Consider the following 18,524-nt stretch of genomic DNA (forward strand, 5'->3'; position numbering starts at 1 on the left):
CAGTGATGGGGGGGGGGGGGGGGGAGGCAGAATCACCCCCCATTAATGTGCCAAATTTGTTTCATTTGTTATATATTTTCGCTTATGAAGCTCATACTACAGTGAACAAAATGCATGTGAGGCCGGAATACTGAACTACTAGCACAAACCATGAAATTGGTCTTTAAAGTTGATTGACATTCTCTCTGCCTCTCCTCCCTGTCAAAACAACAAAAAAAGAAAAGCACTACTGCCAACACCAAATCATTCAAGTGTCCAAAAAACACCAACCAAACAAAAGAGTTATTAAACCGAACCTCCCCGTTTGAAAATGCAGCTAGAAGAGAAAACAAGACAACATTGTCAGCGACAGTCTTTGTCCCAGTGCCAGTGACATGGAGATGTCTCTCTTCTGACTCAGTGAAAAGGAATCACCAGAGTACAAGAGATTATGTTTGCAAGTGTAAAACAGTTCAAGAAATCTCAACTTCAACACTTGTAATTTCTTTAAAATGCTTCCTCATGCAGAGTAACTGCAAAAGAAAAGGACATAGCACAAGCAAGCCTATCCCCTGAGTGTTTGAAAGCTATTTTGTAGATGAGCTGGTTTATAAACACCACAGAAGAGCATAGAAAAGAGTTTTCTCCTTTTGCAACATGTATCTTTGTTACTTTTCTTTCCTAGAACCTCTTCTTCTTTCAATGCTCAGCCAGCTGCTAAGAAAGCATTATTGAATGCCACAGCAAAAACCTAAATAAATTGCTTCTTCACTGCCTGCTTCTCATGAGCACTTTCAGAGACAAAAATAAAGAGACAAAAAGGAGACTGCACAGATGCTCTGCTTGGAATTTTGTTTTTTGAACTCGCAATGTTTTGTGTCCTGCCAGCTTCAGCTCAAGTCTCCTGTTGTCTCCCCTTCCCTCCATCCTCAAACTCCCAACCCAAGTCCAGCACACTTTCTGGACGAACTGACAGTAACATATATGTCCCTTCAGAGATATGCACTCTGATCACTTTACTATGTGGCATCTAGCATATTCTATAGGAGCTGTTTAATACATTACATCAGGAGCTGAACATTCAGCAGTTAAGGGCATGTGCTGGAGTTGCACAGGGCTTTAATGCCCACCTGAGGCACTGCAGAATTTAAGCATAACCTTGTACGAACAGGCCATACTGTCAGATTTAAATCTGAGATTTAAACCACACACTGACCAATATTTCATTCTGACCGGTTTAAGTCTGGCAAAGTTTAAAGCAACCAAAGACAAGGTCACCACACAACCATCATCAGATACCAGCAGTGACTGATAGGGCTGCCCTACCCGAAATAAGTGCTCCTTTGAGCTAAACCTAAGCCTAACAGGAAGGTGCTCAAGATCACTGTGGGCAGGAGTTTCTGTTTATGCTGCCTGTGAGCACACAGGTACCCCAGGCTGTACTTTGAGCAGCTTAAATTGTCACTACTTGAGTTAAACAACTCACGTCAGCTCTCCTCCGCGTGGCATGAGTAACGGTGGCAGAAGAATTTTTAATGACCTGAACCAAGAAGCACTTACCAGTCCCAGAGACTTTGAAAATCTTATTTTCCCAGGCTCAGCTACTGGACACAGCCTGGCCAGACACTCCACCCCAGTGCTTGCACCTCCAGCATGCTGGCACAGAGACATGGGAGGGTCAAAGGGCCCCTGCAGGAGCCCCTCTGTACCAGCTCCCTTTCCAGCCACGATCAGATCCTGCCTTCCACAGCAACTCCTGCCCACACACACCGTGCTCTTGGTTCCTGGCTTTTTTTTCTTTTTTTCTTTTGACATTAAACAATACCAGTCCAAAAAAATACTAAGCCAATAATCATAAGTACTCAGAAGTTACAGCAAAGCTGTAACCACTGATTATTTTTTCATTGCTAAGTGTTTATGAGATTGCAAGCCCACATTAAGAGATGATACTTTGAGATCTAATACTTTGAATTAGTTTAAAAAAAATTATAGAAAAACCCATGAGGGGCCCTCTTTCTCAACTCATGCAAGTCAGTGCCATCACAGCAATAGCAAATACAGCCACACTAGCTAAACCAACAGCAATTTGCCCCAGAATTGCCAGCACTTTGCCTTCAGCACAAATCCTCACCCATCTACCTTCTATAATTGCTTAGTATTAACCTACACATGTCTTCCAGAGAGCAAAGGCCATTTTTCTATGCCCAAAGTTCACTGCCCTGGTACATATTAAGATATGTGGGGAGAGATGAGAAGAGGAGGGTTTGATTCTCTAACTATTTAACTTCATCGAAGGTGCTCTTTCTCTGCACCCGGAGGTGTTCGGCTCAAGCGCAGCAATTAACCCTGCCAGACAGACAAACCGAGGCGCTGCACCGAGTGTCCCACATTGCCTGGTGACACAGAGTTGTACCTCAGCTCTGTTTCACTCCGCAACTGCAAACAGCCATTTTGATAACTCAGGCAGCAGCTGTTCCACCACACATGAAACCATTATTTAAAACCAGAAAAAAAAAAGAAAAACTGAAATGTAATGAAGGTCAGGCACATGGGAAGTACATAACGAGCTCTGGTTTGGGCAGGGCACCTCAAGGATTTCACCTTCAGGGTCTGCCACCTAATTACCCAGAAGAGAGGCTCCCCTGCCCCGCCAAAACCCAGCAGCACACCTCCCTTGCACGCCCAATTTATCTCACCCTTTTCCTTCCTGAGAAATTTGGGTCTCTTTTCCCAACTAAAATATGCTCTACCACTGCCCATCCTGGGAATTTAGACTTTGGCATCATTAGTGGGAGGAGTCTCAAGTATTCACAGTATGAATATATTCTCTATTTAAAAAAACAAAACACAGAAGGCGGGTGGTGGTTTTTTCCTTGCTCCTAATAAGCCAAAACCCCAGCCACCTTACTTGCCTGTCTTTCTCTGACACTGCTCCCTAATTCCCTCCCCCCCACAACCATCCATCTTCACACTGCATTAAAGATAAATCATGTCCCACAATTCATGAGCAGCATCAATTACTGAATCACTAGAAATCACAAGCACACCTGAGGGGTGGATATGGTTCTTTAAGCTAATTTTATAATTTCATACTTGTCAAAGAAAAATGTCTTTACAATAAGCTGATAAAAATTAGGCATTTATCAGCATAAAGTGTTCAAATGAACAAGGCAGGTACAAGTATGGACTTCAGGTTTAGAACAGAGCATTACACTCAATACAGCTTTTTTTAATTTCATGTGAAGATTTAGAAACACCCACCAAAAAGCCCTTATTAAATAGAAAAGGTATTTAAAAAAAAATCCTCTAAACTCAATTCAAGGGCCATATTAAGGCCTGAGGTTTGTTGCTGCTTAAGTGTCATGTGTGTCATTGTTTATAGAGCCTGTAAAATTTAGGCAGGGAGAGCAGCAAAGTGAACTAAAGGAAGCAAACTCTGGTTACCACAGATCTCTTAACCATTAGGTTCCAAATCCCAGAGGCAGCCCTTGAGCAAGCCCATGTGTTTAAGGGGAGAACATCCTAGAAGCTGATAGAGGGCATTAATACAACTAATGCTCTGCGTTGTCTCCAGAGTAGCTGAGTTGTCGAAATGGCTGAATATCGCACAAAACCTGTAAATGAAGGTATTGTCTAGCTATCTGTGAGCAGTTTTTTTCTCCTGGCTCGGCAGGGAGGGGAATGGCTTGAAGAAACAGAATGATTGCAACAGCAACACTCAAATAACGCACTGAGCTGACGCTAGACAAAAGCCATGACTTGACAGGAGCCGCAGCACGCTCCCACACCTGGCTGGAGGGGCATGCTGCCTTCCACAACACTAATGCTTTTGGTTCTTAAAGTTCTAGGAAACTCATTCAGATAATTGCTTTAATGATAGATATTAAACTGACTGCAACATCTAACCATTTCAGCAGATGCCGACGTAAGGATCCAAATAAGTGTAACACGGAAGCCTACTGTGAGTAAGAATCTACTGACACATACTATGATTACAAGCAACTGTAGCAGAGCTATCGTAGCAGCAAATTCAAATATATTTCTAAAGTCCAGGAGTAAAAAAAAAAAAAGTTAAAAAACAAAGCCAACCCCAGAAAGAACTCTTGAAAGCAAATTCAAATGGCAAAGGGAAAGAGGACATGACTCTTATTACATCAGGGAAAACGTGAGAAAAAATCAAGGCAAGACTCTCCCCACCCAAGTCCAGACATAGGTCATTAGAGGTTTTTCTTCCCACCCAGGTCCAGATGTAGGTCATTAAGGATTTTTTTCCCCTCGAGACAAGGTTACCACATTAAAACAAAGGTAATGTATTTTAAGTGCTTGCTGTCTCGGGCCCACCCCTTTCTTTCATGGACCACTGTAGGTATTGCTGCAAGATCCCCCTGTTACAATGAACAGACATCGCATTTGGTCCCCCTCAACTAAACAGGCTATTTCCCTGGACAAGTTTGATCTTTAGAAGTTCTCTGCAAAGGCTGGAGATGTTCACTGCGATGGGCACATCTGACCAACCAGAACCAGAGCCTGTTTGTTTCGAGAGATCACTTAAAAGCCATCAGATGAGTACTCCTGATTACTGGTTATCCAGGCAAATTTGGACCTGTGATTTAGAGGTGAAGAGCTCTCTATCCCATTACCAGTCATAAAGACCATCTGGTCCCCTACTCCCTGATTAAAAAAAAAAAAAAAAAAATGGTGCATGCAGCACATCGTCTACCAGAATTAATCCAACTCAGTTTGATGAGTGCTTTTTTAGAGGAGGGCGGGAGGAAAAAGAAGTAACAGTGATTCCGGGGAGGAAGTCTGTCGGGGAAAGCTCCCCAAACACCCCATCCATTTTAGCTTGAGAGCCACCTTTCCCTCCCGGGGGGGGCTGAAAACAGGAGCCAACAGCGAGGATTTAGGAGCCGCCGACTCCTGCGGCGCTTCCCCCAGCCTCGCCTGGGATTTCCCTCATCCCCCCACTCCCTTCCTCGGACAAAGGGCCGCTATTGTCCGCGGTTCCAAAGCCTCCCCATGGCCACGCACCCCCCCGCGGGCCAGAGCCCCCCCCGCGGGGCAGAGCCCCCCCGCCCGTACCTGAGCTGTCCATGGTGCTGCCGCCCTCGGCGCGGGGCTGCGGCGGCTGCTGGTGCTGCCGCGCCGGGCTCCGGCCGCTCGCCCCCACCGCGCTGGCCCCGGGCTTGTCCCCGCCGCCGTCAGCGCTGCTGTCCACCAGCTGTAAAGATTCATAGCCGTCACCACCCGGCTTTTTCCGGTAGCTCCCGAGAAGGCTCATGGGCGAGCCGGACGGGGGGGGGGGGGAAGAAGGAAAGAAAAAAAAAAAAAAAAAAAAAAATCCCTCCTCTGACGCCGCGGGCAAGGAGGGGAAGACAAGTGCTTCGGCCGCCCCGAGGGGAGGGGAAGGGCGGGACGGGACGGGGTGGCCACCCCCCCGCTCCCCATCATCATCCATCCATCCTCCGCGTAGTCGGTGCCGCCCCCTCCCGCCCCTCCGGGGCCCGGAAGCAATCGCGGAGGCCGCAGCCCAAACGCCCGTGTTTGTGGGATTTGAGGCCCTCCCCTCCCCGGTAGAAATGTCTTCGAAGGAATTAGGTGGGGAAGTGTTGGAAATGCTGCGGTGGCCGCGGAGCTGAAGCGGTCGCAGCGGTTTGGGCACCCCCCTGCTGTCAGCTGCTGCAAGCAATTCATTAGCAAAAAGTGCTGGATCTACACCATTTCCTTCTCCGGGGTTATTATTCTGGCAAACACATCCCTCCCCCAAACAAAGTCCTTCAACTCGGAGGGTTCAGCTGTACAGCTGGTGTGAAGAGGTTCTGGGAAAGATCTTAACGTCGATCGCTATTTCATCTCGCCAGCAAAAGGTGCATTCCTTGGGAAGGGGCCAAGGTCATCGAGTCACGGGCTGCCACGGCCAATTCTGCAGTCTAAAGGAGGAGGGATGGCCCAGCAGTTCTGCACTGAGCCTCCAAAAAACCAAAAGAACATCTCTGGCTCAGCGTAACGCTGCAGCTGTCTGTGGGCAAGTAACCAGAGGGAATCCCGAACCACAGTATCGCAGCGGGTGACGTGGGATGCGTCGGCATCCTGAGCCCCAGCCCCGGCAACTGCTGGCTTCAAATTGGTGTCACCCAGCTGAAGAAGTGCTACCACCTCTTGCCAAGCCATTTTTTGTTGGTAGGTCTCACCAATCTATTTTTAGCTGTTCGCCTGTAAACAGACTTTAGACCAACACAATGTGTGTCCTTGAACAACTGATGAGCGATACCTTGCTCGACACGTCTTGCGGCTAGTAGATCATAATCTCATTTTACACAGAGCAGAGGAACTGGGGGATGCTCCAAAGGAAATGACCACTATTAAAACTCTTCTGAATGGAGTTCTGTTTAATTTAAGGAAGAACAAAGGCAAAAGGAAGCCATAGCATCCAGACACCAGTACGCCTTCAATCTCTTACAGAAAGGACAGAAAGTACTCTGCTTAGAAAAATAGTGTGGGTTTGCTTCTAAAGCAATAACATCAATAAGCACTTCTGTAGCAATAACCATAACTTGAAATATTACTGACACTTGTCTTACATTTTCCTGCTTAACACTCCCAGGCAGTGGGCATCTGGTACAGCCATACCTTGTCATGTGCTGTTGTTTATATAACTCCTGCAATTTTATATTACAGTGCAGACAACGTACATCTGTGACCCGGAATTTTCTCAGAAAAATCCAAGCAGATTTACAAGCAGCAAACTAAAATGAACTAACCTGACGTAAATGGTTCGCAGTTAGCAGCAGTGACAGCTTGAACTCAAGGTTAGAATTGTGGGGTTTTTTCTAACCCCTCATTACTGGGCTCTTAATACATTGGCCTGTATGGAGCAATACACAGATTGTGATGCTCACCAATAGGAAGGGGTCCCCCTCCCTCTTGGCACCCATATGCAGTGACTTAATAAAGAAAAAATAAAATTGCAGGTATTTTTACTAGGAATCACATCTGTTAGTCTCTCCTAGTCCACGTAGGGTACAACAATTCCTGTGCTCTGCAAGAAAAATGGGAAATCTGGGGGGGACAAGGTGGATTTTCATTTATTTTTCTTGCTCAGATAACAGTCCAAACACGAGAATCCAGGCTCTCAAGTGGAGGGGACACATTAAGGCTACATAATGCTGCCATGAATACTCAAGCACGCTTGCACTGGAGGCAACTGCAGCCTGTTAGAGGGAATGAGCTGGGCAACCTGACACAACACAATACCCTACATAACCTATCCCCCATCTTAAACCATCACCTGTGGTCTCTAGCCTGCTCTGCTGCCTTTATCCATCAACTCTAGAACCTCAGCTTAGACAAAACTTCATATCCTAAATCCATAAATCATCTCACTGGTGAGCAGCAAGGGTCTATCTGCATCAGGCAGCAAAAGGAAAGCCCAGCTGAAAAGGTTCTCATGGGAAAAGGGTACAAGCAGGAGGAGAGGTTCACTCCAGCAGGATTTACAGCTCTTCCTTCTCCAAGTACCACAGCAGCTCCTGAATTTATACTTCCCCAGCCACAGTCTCGTTGTCACTGCCCACTGGAGCCTCACAGCATGTCTTTGGCTCAACATTTCTTACCCAATGTTGATGCCACCGTCACGTCTGCAGAGGCAGAGTACAGTCATACTTAGAAAGAAAAAACCAAATTGCTTCTCCTTGTTGAACCCATTATTAATTAATTTCTTTCCACGTTTGTCCCAGAGTTTGGGGGATCATAGCTTGCTTTCCCTCCAATGTTTCCCAAACGGGAATCACCACCACAGCCTGAAGCTCCAGCCTGGAGAAAGAGGGTTCTGCAAAGCATCGGCACAAGCACCAAGCAGGGACAAAGCAGCCTCTCCAGGGGATCTCAGGGCAGAGGAGGGAGGAGGAAACAGACTTCAAAGTCCCATCCCTGCTTGTAATTACCATTGCTACGAATGCAAAGAGATGGGATTAGGGAAGCACGTTGTGTGGGATTCCGCTGAAGCTGCACTTATCTGTGCATTTTCCAGCCCTATGGGAAGTTTAGCTGAAGAAAACGCATAAAGTAATATTCCCCTCTCCCCAGTTCTTCCCTTAAGTTGGGCTAATGAAGGCCCAGATGGTTTCTCTTTTTGTGGAGGTCTACAGTATAAAGAATGCTATATAGAAAAAAAACCCCAAAGTTAATAACATGTTAAACTGCACATTCAAAAATGAGAGTAAAGAAAGAAGAGCTAGGGAATCAGCTACTTAGAAGAATTCATTAACATCCTTACAGATTTATTGAGCAGTGGCTGATGATACTACAGAATATAGATGTATTCTGTTTGAATGGTAAGGCTGGCGGGTGCCATTAGGGCTGGGGGAGACGTTAACGACATGCAAAGAAGGGTTATATGTTGTTCAAGAGATACAAACTCTCTCTCCGTTACTGACCTTGGAAAGGTGAATTGATTTGCCAGCCTCTAACTCTGTCTGCTTTTCTCTGTCTGGGTTGCAGCCTCTCCTGGGTAAAGTCTCTTCTCGTAGCTGTAATCAAGCACCAACGATACTGAGGTGCAATTTCATTTTTTCCACCTCTCCTCCAACTAGATGAACAGTTAAAGTGAAATATTATACTCTTAATTCTTCATGAACGCATTCAAACTGTGGAGTGTTGGGGGAACTATAAATATAGCTTGAAAATTCATTTAGTATCTGGAGCAACACCTTTAAAACTCAATAAACTAAACATCTTTTTCCAAATTTGAACAATGAACTCTCCCTGCACAAAGTGTTTCTGCAAGAAGTCCAAACCCAGATGTATGTACATGGATAAGTATATGGGAAGTACCGGCTCTGCTGTATGATGTGGACTGCTATTACTGCCTGAAAAAAAAAATAAATGTGTTGTTAAGAAAAATAAGATTTGCTCAAGCAGATCTCATATTTCTATTTTCATACTGCTGCACAGGGCAGCTCCTTCTCTCTGCAGCCCAAGCTACAGTAATTTCTTTCCTCTTGCCTGTTTCCTCATGCTTACATGCTCCTTGCAGTGGGACACCAGGCCATCAAAACATACTCTAGAGAATTAATATTTTTGCCTTTTCCTTCTTCAAAGCACTCAAACCCTCACCAAATAACCTTAATGCAAAAAATCCTGAATTTAGGCTACCTTCAACATTACTATAAAAAGTACCCTATAAAATGGGCTTCCAAAAAAAAAAAAAGTGCAAGCCCTTTAACTCTGCTTACCTTCCTTGAAATGTTGGAAGGAGTACCCATAGCATTCAGCCACAGCTACATTTTGGAGAACTTCTAGCAACCCCCCATCACACATTGCTACGTTATCAAGGATTTGATCTGCTATGAGCCATCCTGCCAGCAGAAGGAGGCTTAAATCAAAGTAGTTTGATGAACTTTTGATGGTCTGAAAAAATAACAGCCACCACCTTTTTGTATGTGTTTAGTGCCCAGACCTACAGCACAGCCATTGCTGCACACATTGCTAAAAAGCAAAAGAGATCCAGTTTAAGTTTCCTTTTGACCAAAAGGAGCCAAAACCCAAATTCTTACTCCAAAGCATTAGAAAGGATTCAAAGACCATGACTGACCAAATGCTCTTGAGAAAACTGAAGTCTCCATCAGTACAAAGTTACAGGATTTTGACACTTAATCTAGTTAGTCTTTGAAAATTTGGTGTGGTACAGGCATCTTTCCTGCCCTAAAAACTAATGGGGTGTAGAACCAACAGCACTGACAACTGCATCCATCTCAGAACCACATTTACGCCCAGAAGCTCCACATCCTGATAAAAACCCAGAGCAAACCCAAACTCTTCCTCAGCCACCACACTGAGCCACAGGCTCACAACAGCTCAGCCCCACCAGGAGGGAAGAGCAACCTCCACAGGGGCCAGCTCTAACCCTAGTGCCTGCAGCACTCTCCTGGCAGGAAAGCAAAAGCATCTCTACATTTTTCTGTTGGATCTTTCCTCCTGGATCTGCCCCATAACAATTTTACTCCAGCAAAAACCCTATAATCTTTGGAAAAAGTCTGTCCCACTACCTATGTCCCCAAGGAGCACTAACACCAACACCTCCACCCCCAAGATGCTCAAGGCCTCCACACCTGCCAGAATTTTAAATAAGAGCCACTTGTTTAACCCTGGTTAAGCAAACCTGATTGAATGGATTACAGCTGACAAACTCCTTGTCTGGGCTAGGACCACCCCAATTACTATCAGCACAGATGAACTGTAAGAAATAATGCTGCTGGATTGTGGGCCATTACTGCCACAGATAAAGAATATCTTAATTTTTCTGTTTTATTTTTTGTCCTGGTGTGTTCAAACATAAACCAAAGATCTTAAAAACTTAAGCCATCTAGCGTCATTTGAATGAGCTTCAAGAAAGTGTTACCTCATGATTGCATCTGCTCTTTCCACTCAACCCACCTGGTTCTTGTCACCTTAGAATTGCATTTCCCTCCTGATGAAGGCTTAGTGAGGTGAGGAATAAAAGCAAAGCCATGGTGAGAGCCAAAACAGTTCCACCTCAGAAGAAGGTTATAGGTTTTTTGGGTTTTTTTTTTCTTTTTAAATATACCAATTCAGAAATCACAACAGCTAACTAAGGTGATTAGGAAGTTGTGTGATATCACCCTTTTTGCTTTACTTCTTGTCCTGAGAAAATCAGAACCAAAATACCTCCTCCTCTCTTTCCCATCAGAATAGCAATTGTCAAATCAGTCTCAATCTTTACAAGAGGCAATGAATAAGCTTTTACATATACAGCCAAAGGATTTACCTTACAACTTATCTCTGAGGCCAGCTTAGAATAAATGGCATCTTCTAAACAATCATTTTCTCTCAAAATAGCCAGATCCTCAGCCTGGGACTGCCTTGATCTTAGGCCGAGTCCTACCCTGTTACAGCGTTAGCTAGACCCTCCCTCCCTCTGGCAGGAGCCTTCCCATCACTTTTATGTTTTATCTATAGGCACCAGCTTCCACTCTTGCAGGCTCTGAATGCACCGAGGCAATCAGGGAGGATGCGTAAGGGTTGCATTCCTGACACTTCACTGTCATAGCAGTGGCGAAAGCTGACAAAAGAAAACCCCAGGAGCCGACCCATTGCAATTCCTACTCCTCTAGAATAAGCTCCTCGCATTTTCATGTTCAGATGAGGTGTGGGTCAAGCTTTGGGGTGTACATGGGCTGTACAGCAAGGATCACTCTTCTTGCCCTCTCATCTGGAGGCTCCATTCATCGCTTGGGCCGTGCCATGGGCTGGCCAGGAGCATCGATTCCCGTGCACTACTCTGGGAATGGGCACGTGATAGCAAAATGGGTACCAGCTCTCGGTACAGAGCCAGAAATATGATTTGAAAGCAGTATCCAGACTTGTACTGAGGATAAATAAGTGGTATTTGGACTAGAGTCAAGGATGGCCGTGTGGTTCCTTTCTCTGTACGTGGGAATAGTGTGTCCGTGCCTGGGTGTGCTGGAGAAATAAGGAGCTGCCACAGGCTGCCTGTGTGCGGTGGCTACGCGGGGCAGCGCAGCGTATGGCAGCGGTGTGGGGCGTGGTGTGCCACAGGCAAACAGGGCTGGTTTATGGGGATCCAGGTGGAGAGAGGGGGGTCAAATGATCTAATCCTTTGTTAACCCCCCTGATATTCAGGAACTTCCAAACTGGCTGTTCCTGTCTTGTTCATCTTTGCAGAAAAGCAGACGTGGTCCTGAGAAAGTTTGAGTTGTTTTTAAGTGTTAAACTCCATTTAACCTTTTCTTTGCTTCATCAGAGGAAGCCTTGAGCCTTTGCTGTAGTGAAACCTAACCACAATACTCAGCGCCTCGCTGACACCTGGAGCTTCCGCAGCAGAAGCTCTAGTGAATGTGTTCTTCAGTGGATGGACCCTGAAGACCATATTCATGAGCATTTGTCCAGCAACAGCCATCATTTCATTTCAGAGTATTCATGGTCCTTATGCAAGCTTCTGTAGAAGGAAACCCCTGATGTAGAAGGAAACCCTCGAGTGCTGATGGCAGAGAAACCACTCCCACAAAAGTGTTCCTTCTGGTCATAGTGCCAAAACTTGCACATCATTATCCTGAGAGTATCTGGGGGCTTTGGGCAGGCCAGGTTCACTGCACGCTGCCAGGAACCTCGGCAAGGTTGCGCTTGCCTTGCTTATCTGTCAAATCAATTGGGGCACACCCGTGAGCCTGCACGGCTGCTTATCATTATTTTTAGTTTTCCAGTGACTTAGGATGTGACTAGTCTTTGATTCTCTTATCATCTTCTTTCCTATCCTTTCCTCTCCATGAGAGCACACGCCATTAAGCGTATTGCTGTGTCTGCATATTTGTATTTCTTGCCTTTTAGTCTTGTTAAAGTGCTGTCAGGGATGATACACAACTTACTCATTTCAGCCCAAGACTTTGTTTCGGAGTATTCAAGGATTTGACTGGCTCCTCAGCAACACTGAGCTGTGGAGCTGCTTGCCAAAGGCTGTTGTAGATGCTAAAAATGTACATGCTTCACAAAGAGAGTGGGGAAATGTATGGGAAAAACAAATCTATAAGGGGCCATTAAATAGGAGTGTATCGTCATTCGCTCAGAAAGCCCCCAGCCTGCAAACTGTTGGAAAATTGGAGGCTGTACAGCCATTTGTACAATTCCTCAGGCCAAAATCAGATATTTAGGTAAAAATCAGATATTTTGCTGCCTAACTACCGTTCACTCATCATTTCCCATTGGCTGTGAGGTAAGTGGCTAAATACCAAGAAAAACCTGGGCATAGCCCTCCTAAAGCCTGTTTGCGAGCCTGCAAAATATGTATATGTGTAATCCCTGCTAGAGTGAAAAGACTCGAGTTCAGAGACACACAGACACTTCTGCTAGCGACGAGAGAATTTCTACATGCCTTAACCCAGACAGATGTGAGTCCATAGTTGGTACCTCGGAAAAATCTCAGCTTTATTTTAAACCTGGCTGCTTGCAACTTGCAACGAGTTGCAAAGAGGAATTACTCAGCTCATGCACTTTATAATGCAGAGCCGCAGATTGCATTAGCACTTTGTCCTACTGTGTTTAAAACAATACAATGCCCAGATTTTTGCGTTTTTAAACGCATAGAAAAAATCCAAAGTGTAATTTTGGATTTCTTGTCAGCGCATTATTGTTTGCATTGGAAAATGGCTGGTGGTAAAAACAAGGAGAAAAATTATACAAGCAAGTGAGTCATCATGGGGTAGCTTCAGCTACCGCTGCTGTGCTCAGGGTCAGACTCCAGCAGCAAATAATATAATGAAAATAGTCAGGTCATTGCTCTCAGGTAGCTCCGACCAAGGATGCCTCAATGCAGTGAGTCTTTCCATGAAAACAGAAGAGAAATTACAGCTGGCACTGCCAGCCCGTGCCGATGGCTGTTGCCCACCTCACCCGCTCCCATTGCTATGTCATTTTAGGATGTGTGGGATAAGGGTTTCCTTTGGAGGAACGGGCCAGGGGACGAGCATCCTCACTCCAAGCTTCAAAGTGATGGTTCCTCTTGGATGGATATGTAAGGGAGGGCCCGGTGATGCAGAGTAGGAAGATACAGGTGAGTCTGATAGCACAGGAGGGTTTGCCAGAAACCCAACACATCCCCATTAAAGTGGTTCTACCTTCTTACAGATTTTGGTGGCATATTTTTTATGTAATACTAAAAATTATAGTATTAGAGCTTTGTTGTGCTGGCTGTTGTATAAAAACATTAAAAAATGATGTCCCAGGCATCAAACATTAAAAGATGATGCTCAGCTCACAGTATCTACTGACTTATATGTCCTGCATCACACCTAACTGATGCAGTTTGGGTTCAAATGCAGTTTGGGCTCATCATTTCCAAAGCAATAGTCAAGCAGACTCTACAAGGCTGCATATGCTCTCTCCCACAATGCTGTTTTCAATCCACACAGCTCTCTGCAGTTTTGGAAGAATAGCTTGGATGCGATTCAAGGGGAGAGACACCCAGTTGCATTGGCGTGGGAATAGCTTGCAACAGATCATCATGACTTTGGATGCAGGCTGCACATTCAGCGGTACAGGAGCCAGAAGTCTGGTCCCCGGTGACATTACAGGCCCTTTAAGCAAGGCAGGGAGCAGGGGCTGGGTACCAACACCCTCAGCCTTCTCCTGGTGACCCCTTTACGCCATGAAAGGTAACAAACCCAACTTTGCTATTTCGTACAATGCAAACTGAATCAGCCTCTTGCAGATCCCACAGCTTGGTCGTTCGTCTGGGAATGCATTGCTGGGATGCCTTCAAGAAGCCAGGCAATAGAAAAGCTCCATGAACATCCAGCTGAAGCGTGCTTGACTCAGCAGAAAGGATTCAAAGCAGCCTTCCTCTCCTGGCAATGCCTCCTGCACTGCTGTGAGAGTTCAGTGAGAGCTGCTCTGTGCCGTGGGATGCTCTCCCTGAGGCTGCAAACAACCCTGAGCTAGGGGCAGGTGATGGAGCTGAGGGAAATTAAGGGCTCCACCCAGATCCAGCTTGGGTTTTCAGCACCGTTTAGGGCAGGAAATAATTTATCACCACGTATGTTAACTCACAAAGTAATATCGCAGGGGCTTGTCTATACCACGTGGCTTTAAAATAATTATGCCGTGTGGCTCCCAGGCTGGGAGTTTTGCGTGGATGTGCTTCAGTTTAAATACCTTCAAAAATCTGTTGGGGTGGAAAAGAAATGCCAGGAGTAAATGTGTGCAGAGCCGGCGAGCCTGCCTGCATCCTGCCCCGCGATGCCTTCACACCTGCCCCCACGCCGCGGCGGGGACCCGGGCACAGACGTCGTACCCCACAGAACCTTTGCGAGCTAGAAAGAAAGTTGCTCTTTCTGTAAAGTTCTCCATGAAAACTATAACTTGGAGAAGGGATTCAAATGTTTGGGACTTTTTTTTTTTTTTTTTTTGCTTCAAAACACGGTCTGGGGAAGGGAATAAACTTCACAAGTTTCCTGCATGGCAAAAAACCCATTTCAGAAGATTTGGAGAAAATCCCAGCCCCCGCCTCAGTTTCCCTGCATGATTTGGTTCTGCACACCCAGTTTCTCCATCTCTCTGCTTCCCAGCCATGATTAAGGGATGTAAGTGATATCATTTCCCATCCTTATTATTTCTGGTTACTGAAGACAAGAACTTATTCAGGAGAAAGAAAACTATATGTTGTTTACAGTGCCTATTAAAACAGGGCCTCATATACTATTGTAATGTAAACTACCATAAGAGTTCATAAAATATTGTTTATAATTTAGTATAAATAATAAAATGTAATATAGCATTTTAATGTTGAGAGATTCCCTGGGCTGCTTTATCCACCCCTGAAAAAGCATCTCTAATCTAATTTTTGCAGTGGAGCTGAGCGTGCGGTAAAACACAACCCCACAGTGTCAGCACCGAGCCCGTGAGCCCCGATAGCCCAGTTTTGATCCCCAAACCCAGGAGCACATCTGGGTACCCAACTCTCCACCACTACGCTCCAGCGATTCCCTTTCCCACGTGGCCCCCGGGCTGCCACCATATTTCCGCAGCAAAGCGAGATGGCTTTTAGCAAATCCTGCCCCAAAATCCCGCTTTGAGGACTGGTGCAAAGCGCCGCGGCGGGTGCAACGGGAGGCCCCGGGATTAATCTGCAGCAGGGCAAAGCCGTCAGCCAGGCGGATTAGTCGGGTCAGCAATTAAACATTGGCGCTGACGCTGCCGGCGGCGCGCAGGAAAAACCTGGGGCTCAAGGACAAAATGCAGTTCCTCCTTAAAGGCTGCGGCCGCTCCGAAATGCTGCATCTATCATCTGGGAGCGTTTGTGGGACCATAAACAAGCCGGCTGTGTCATGGCTGGCTAAATATAGTGCAGCCCAGGTTGCCTTCATGCTGCCTGTGCCATCTGATTTACTTGGTACACTGATTTGATCTGATTTTATTTTTTTCTCAGGGAAGGCTATGACTAAGAGAAATCCACAGTTGAAGGGATATCAGAAGATGGAGGCCCTAGTCCAAAAGCAGAAGGTGAATAAAGTCTGTAGTTTGCAGACCTGGGGGCCTGTCCAAAATATTCCTCACCCTCCACCTCCTCCTCCCTCTCCTCCTCCTCCTCTCCTTGGCAGTATCCAAAATAAGACTATAGTAAGGACAGCCACAAATACATCAGCAAGACATTAAATACATCCTGATTTAAAGTCGCAGTGCTCCCGAGGTGATGCTGGGGGGGGGGGGGGTAAACACCTACCTGAAGCAGCGGTGCCGTGGGGAGCAGGCAGCCCTGACAGCCACCCCATCCCTGCCATCCCCTCCCGAAGCAAAGGCGATGATATATGCATTTAGCTATATATTTTTTATCCTTTCTGGCCTGAAGGAGGGTTTTTAAAGGGACTGCAGCTCTGTGCTTGTCTTGACATAATAAAAACGGGGAGGGTTGAAGGTCAGCTTCACAGTGGATGCACTGCAAAAGGCTGGATATCAGCATTTCATAGCAGCATTTCTATACTCACACACACCCCCAATTACCCTTCCTGTGGGAAGTATAGCTGTGTTCAGATATAAGCTACAATCACTATTTTAAGCCTGAAAATCACTTCATTTTTCTTCATTGCCCGAATGACTTTCACAGTCCTAAAATGCACAAACACCTATTTTGGGGTGCAAGAAGAGATGCTCGCACTCTGCATGGAGTTATCGAGGTAGCCAGAGCAGGAGGCAGCTCGGGGTTATTAAACGCTCTATGCCCAGCTATACATTGCTGAATTTCAGCACCTTCTCTTGCCGTCAGACAGCACTATGTGCTACCCTGCCAAGGGAAGCAGTTTTCAGTGCAATACCTTCCCTCCAACCTATTATATAACAAGGCGTTAAAGCAGGGTTTTTGCTTTATCCCGAGCTGCAGAACCCGAGCGTGCCTCCCCGATGATTACTCAGCACATTTGCCGTAAACAACATCCCCTGTTTGACCCTCTGGCTCTTCTTCCATCGCCCCCCGCTCATGGCTAAGCTTTCCTTACCTTGCTTTTCAGACGCGTGCATCCTCCTCTCCCAGCTCCTGCGGCAGAGCAGCGGGGAGCCCGGCTGTGCTCCTGCACGCCGGCCTTCCACTCGTCATTCGGTGGCAATCCCGGGTCACGGGGCGACGGCCACGGGCTGGGACGCTGCTGCCTGGGAACTGCGCGTCGCTCTGGGCCCGGCCGGGTTATATTTGGGATTATAGAGACTCAGGAAAGGATGAGGATGGAGGCAGACATATCACATCTTCTAAAATGTGGCATGGAGTGGGATCTGGAGTCTGCAGGTCTGATGGATCAAGTGCAAACCCAAGCAATCTTTTTTTTTTTTTTTTTTTTTCCCCCCTCCCTCCCCCTGATTTTTTTCCTTTTTGGAGAAGGTTAAATCATTTGGACGGACTCAGCGGGGATGCAGCATGGCAAAGCTTTGCAGAGCTGGGAACAGGGCGGGATGCTGGTCAAGGCACTTCCCTGGGTACCCAGGAAGACTAGCACCAGCTGATGCTATAAACATGCTATTAAGTACCCCAAATCCTTACCGCAGCGTAACTACAGATGTGATGGGGTCAGTGCTATCAATGCCATCTCTTCTGGTAATTCCAGTTATCTCCCTTGGGTATCCCCCATCCCCACCGCATCGGAGCGTCCCAGAAGCTTTAATTTCTCCGCACAATGCCCAGGGGGAGCAGAGCAGTGTAATGCCTGATGGGGAGATGACAGAGGAGTTCAAGGCACAGGTCCCCCGGGGCAGATACGTGAAAGGACCAGTTAAAATAACTGGGCTGTAAATAAGCAGCATGGAGTGCAGAAAGCAAATAAAGAGTAATATGCTACAAACCTTACCTGAAGGGATCGATATTGCACAATATATACAAATATAAGGGAAAGGTGGGAATTTTCATGCTTTTGGTGTTGTTCTGAGATTCACAGAAATATTTAGTAGGGCCACGCTGCTTTGAGGGTGCCAGGGTGGTTTGTCCGCACGCCCGGCCGTGCTGGGTTTGGGTGAGTGTCCCCTGCGGCTGGGGAGAAGCCCTCCATGTTGGGGGGGGCCGGAGGCACCCCACCATGTGCTGTGGGTCAGGCTGCAGGGACAGGGACACCCACCCTTGTGCCACCCCTGCTACCCTGATGGCACTCAGGGAGAGCCAAGGCTTTGGTCTTAGCTATTTTGGCAGTCACACATTCCTCTCTGCTTTTTGACCTCCAAACTTTTGTTTTTAGACCGAGTTCATTTTCTAGCTTACGTAGCTCTTTTCCCTCCTTGTATTTATCTGCCCTTGCACCCTCAGACGGAGTTGTGTGGAGGCAACACATCCCTCCTCTGCCTCCAGATCGCCATGATCCTGAACCCCGGCATCACCCCCACCCTTCTCGCTGGGTTCTGCTCCTTCACCCAGGAACGCCAAGGCTGACCCTCTGCTTTCTCACCTCACGGGCAGCGGTTTCGCTGCTTATCACCCTCTTTTTTGTTTCTCCTAATAATTTCTGAGCCTCTGCTTACTCCAAACAGGGGACTGAGGGCCC

General features: G+C 46.5%; 1 protein-coding gene across 3 annotated transcripts in view; it reads right to left on the bottom strand.

Annotated features, from left to right (window-relative positions):
• DNAJC6 (DnaJ heat shock protein family (Hsp40) member C6) overlaps positions 1-17,432 on the bottom strand; it is a 52,708-nt gene extending 35,276 nt beyond the window's left edge. Inside the window, exons 1-2 of one of the 3 annotated variants that reach the window (XM_074875823.1) lie at positions 17,001-17,432; positions 5,062-5,200 (exon numbers count right to left, since the gene is read on the bottom strand). In XM_074875823.1, coding sequence (XP_074731924.1) covers positions 5,062-5,074 — 13 coding nt within the window. In that variant the 5' untranslated portion in view covers positions 5,075-5,200; positions 17,001-17,432. Of the gene's footprint in view, positions 1-5,061; positions 5,261-8,414; positions 8,434-17,000 lie in introns of those variants that run through there. The other 2 variants (XM_074875825.1, XM_074875822.1) reach the window with 2 other exon arrangements.
• Between the last annotated feature and the right edge of the window lie 1,092 nt (positions 17,433-18,524).

The sequence above is a fragment of the Strix uralensis genome, chromosome 8 (genome assembly GCF_047716275.1).
Source record: "Strix uralensis isolate ZFMK-TIS-50842 chromosome 8, bStrUra1, whole genome shotgun sequence".
Taxonomy (NCBI): domain Eukaryota; kingdom Metazoa; phylum Chordata; class Aves; order Strigiformes; family Strigidae; genus Strix; species Strix uralensis.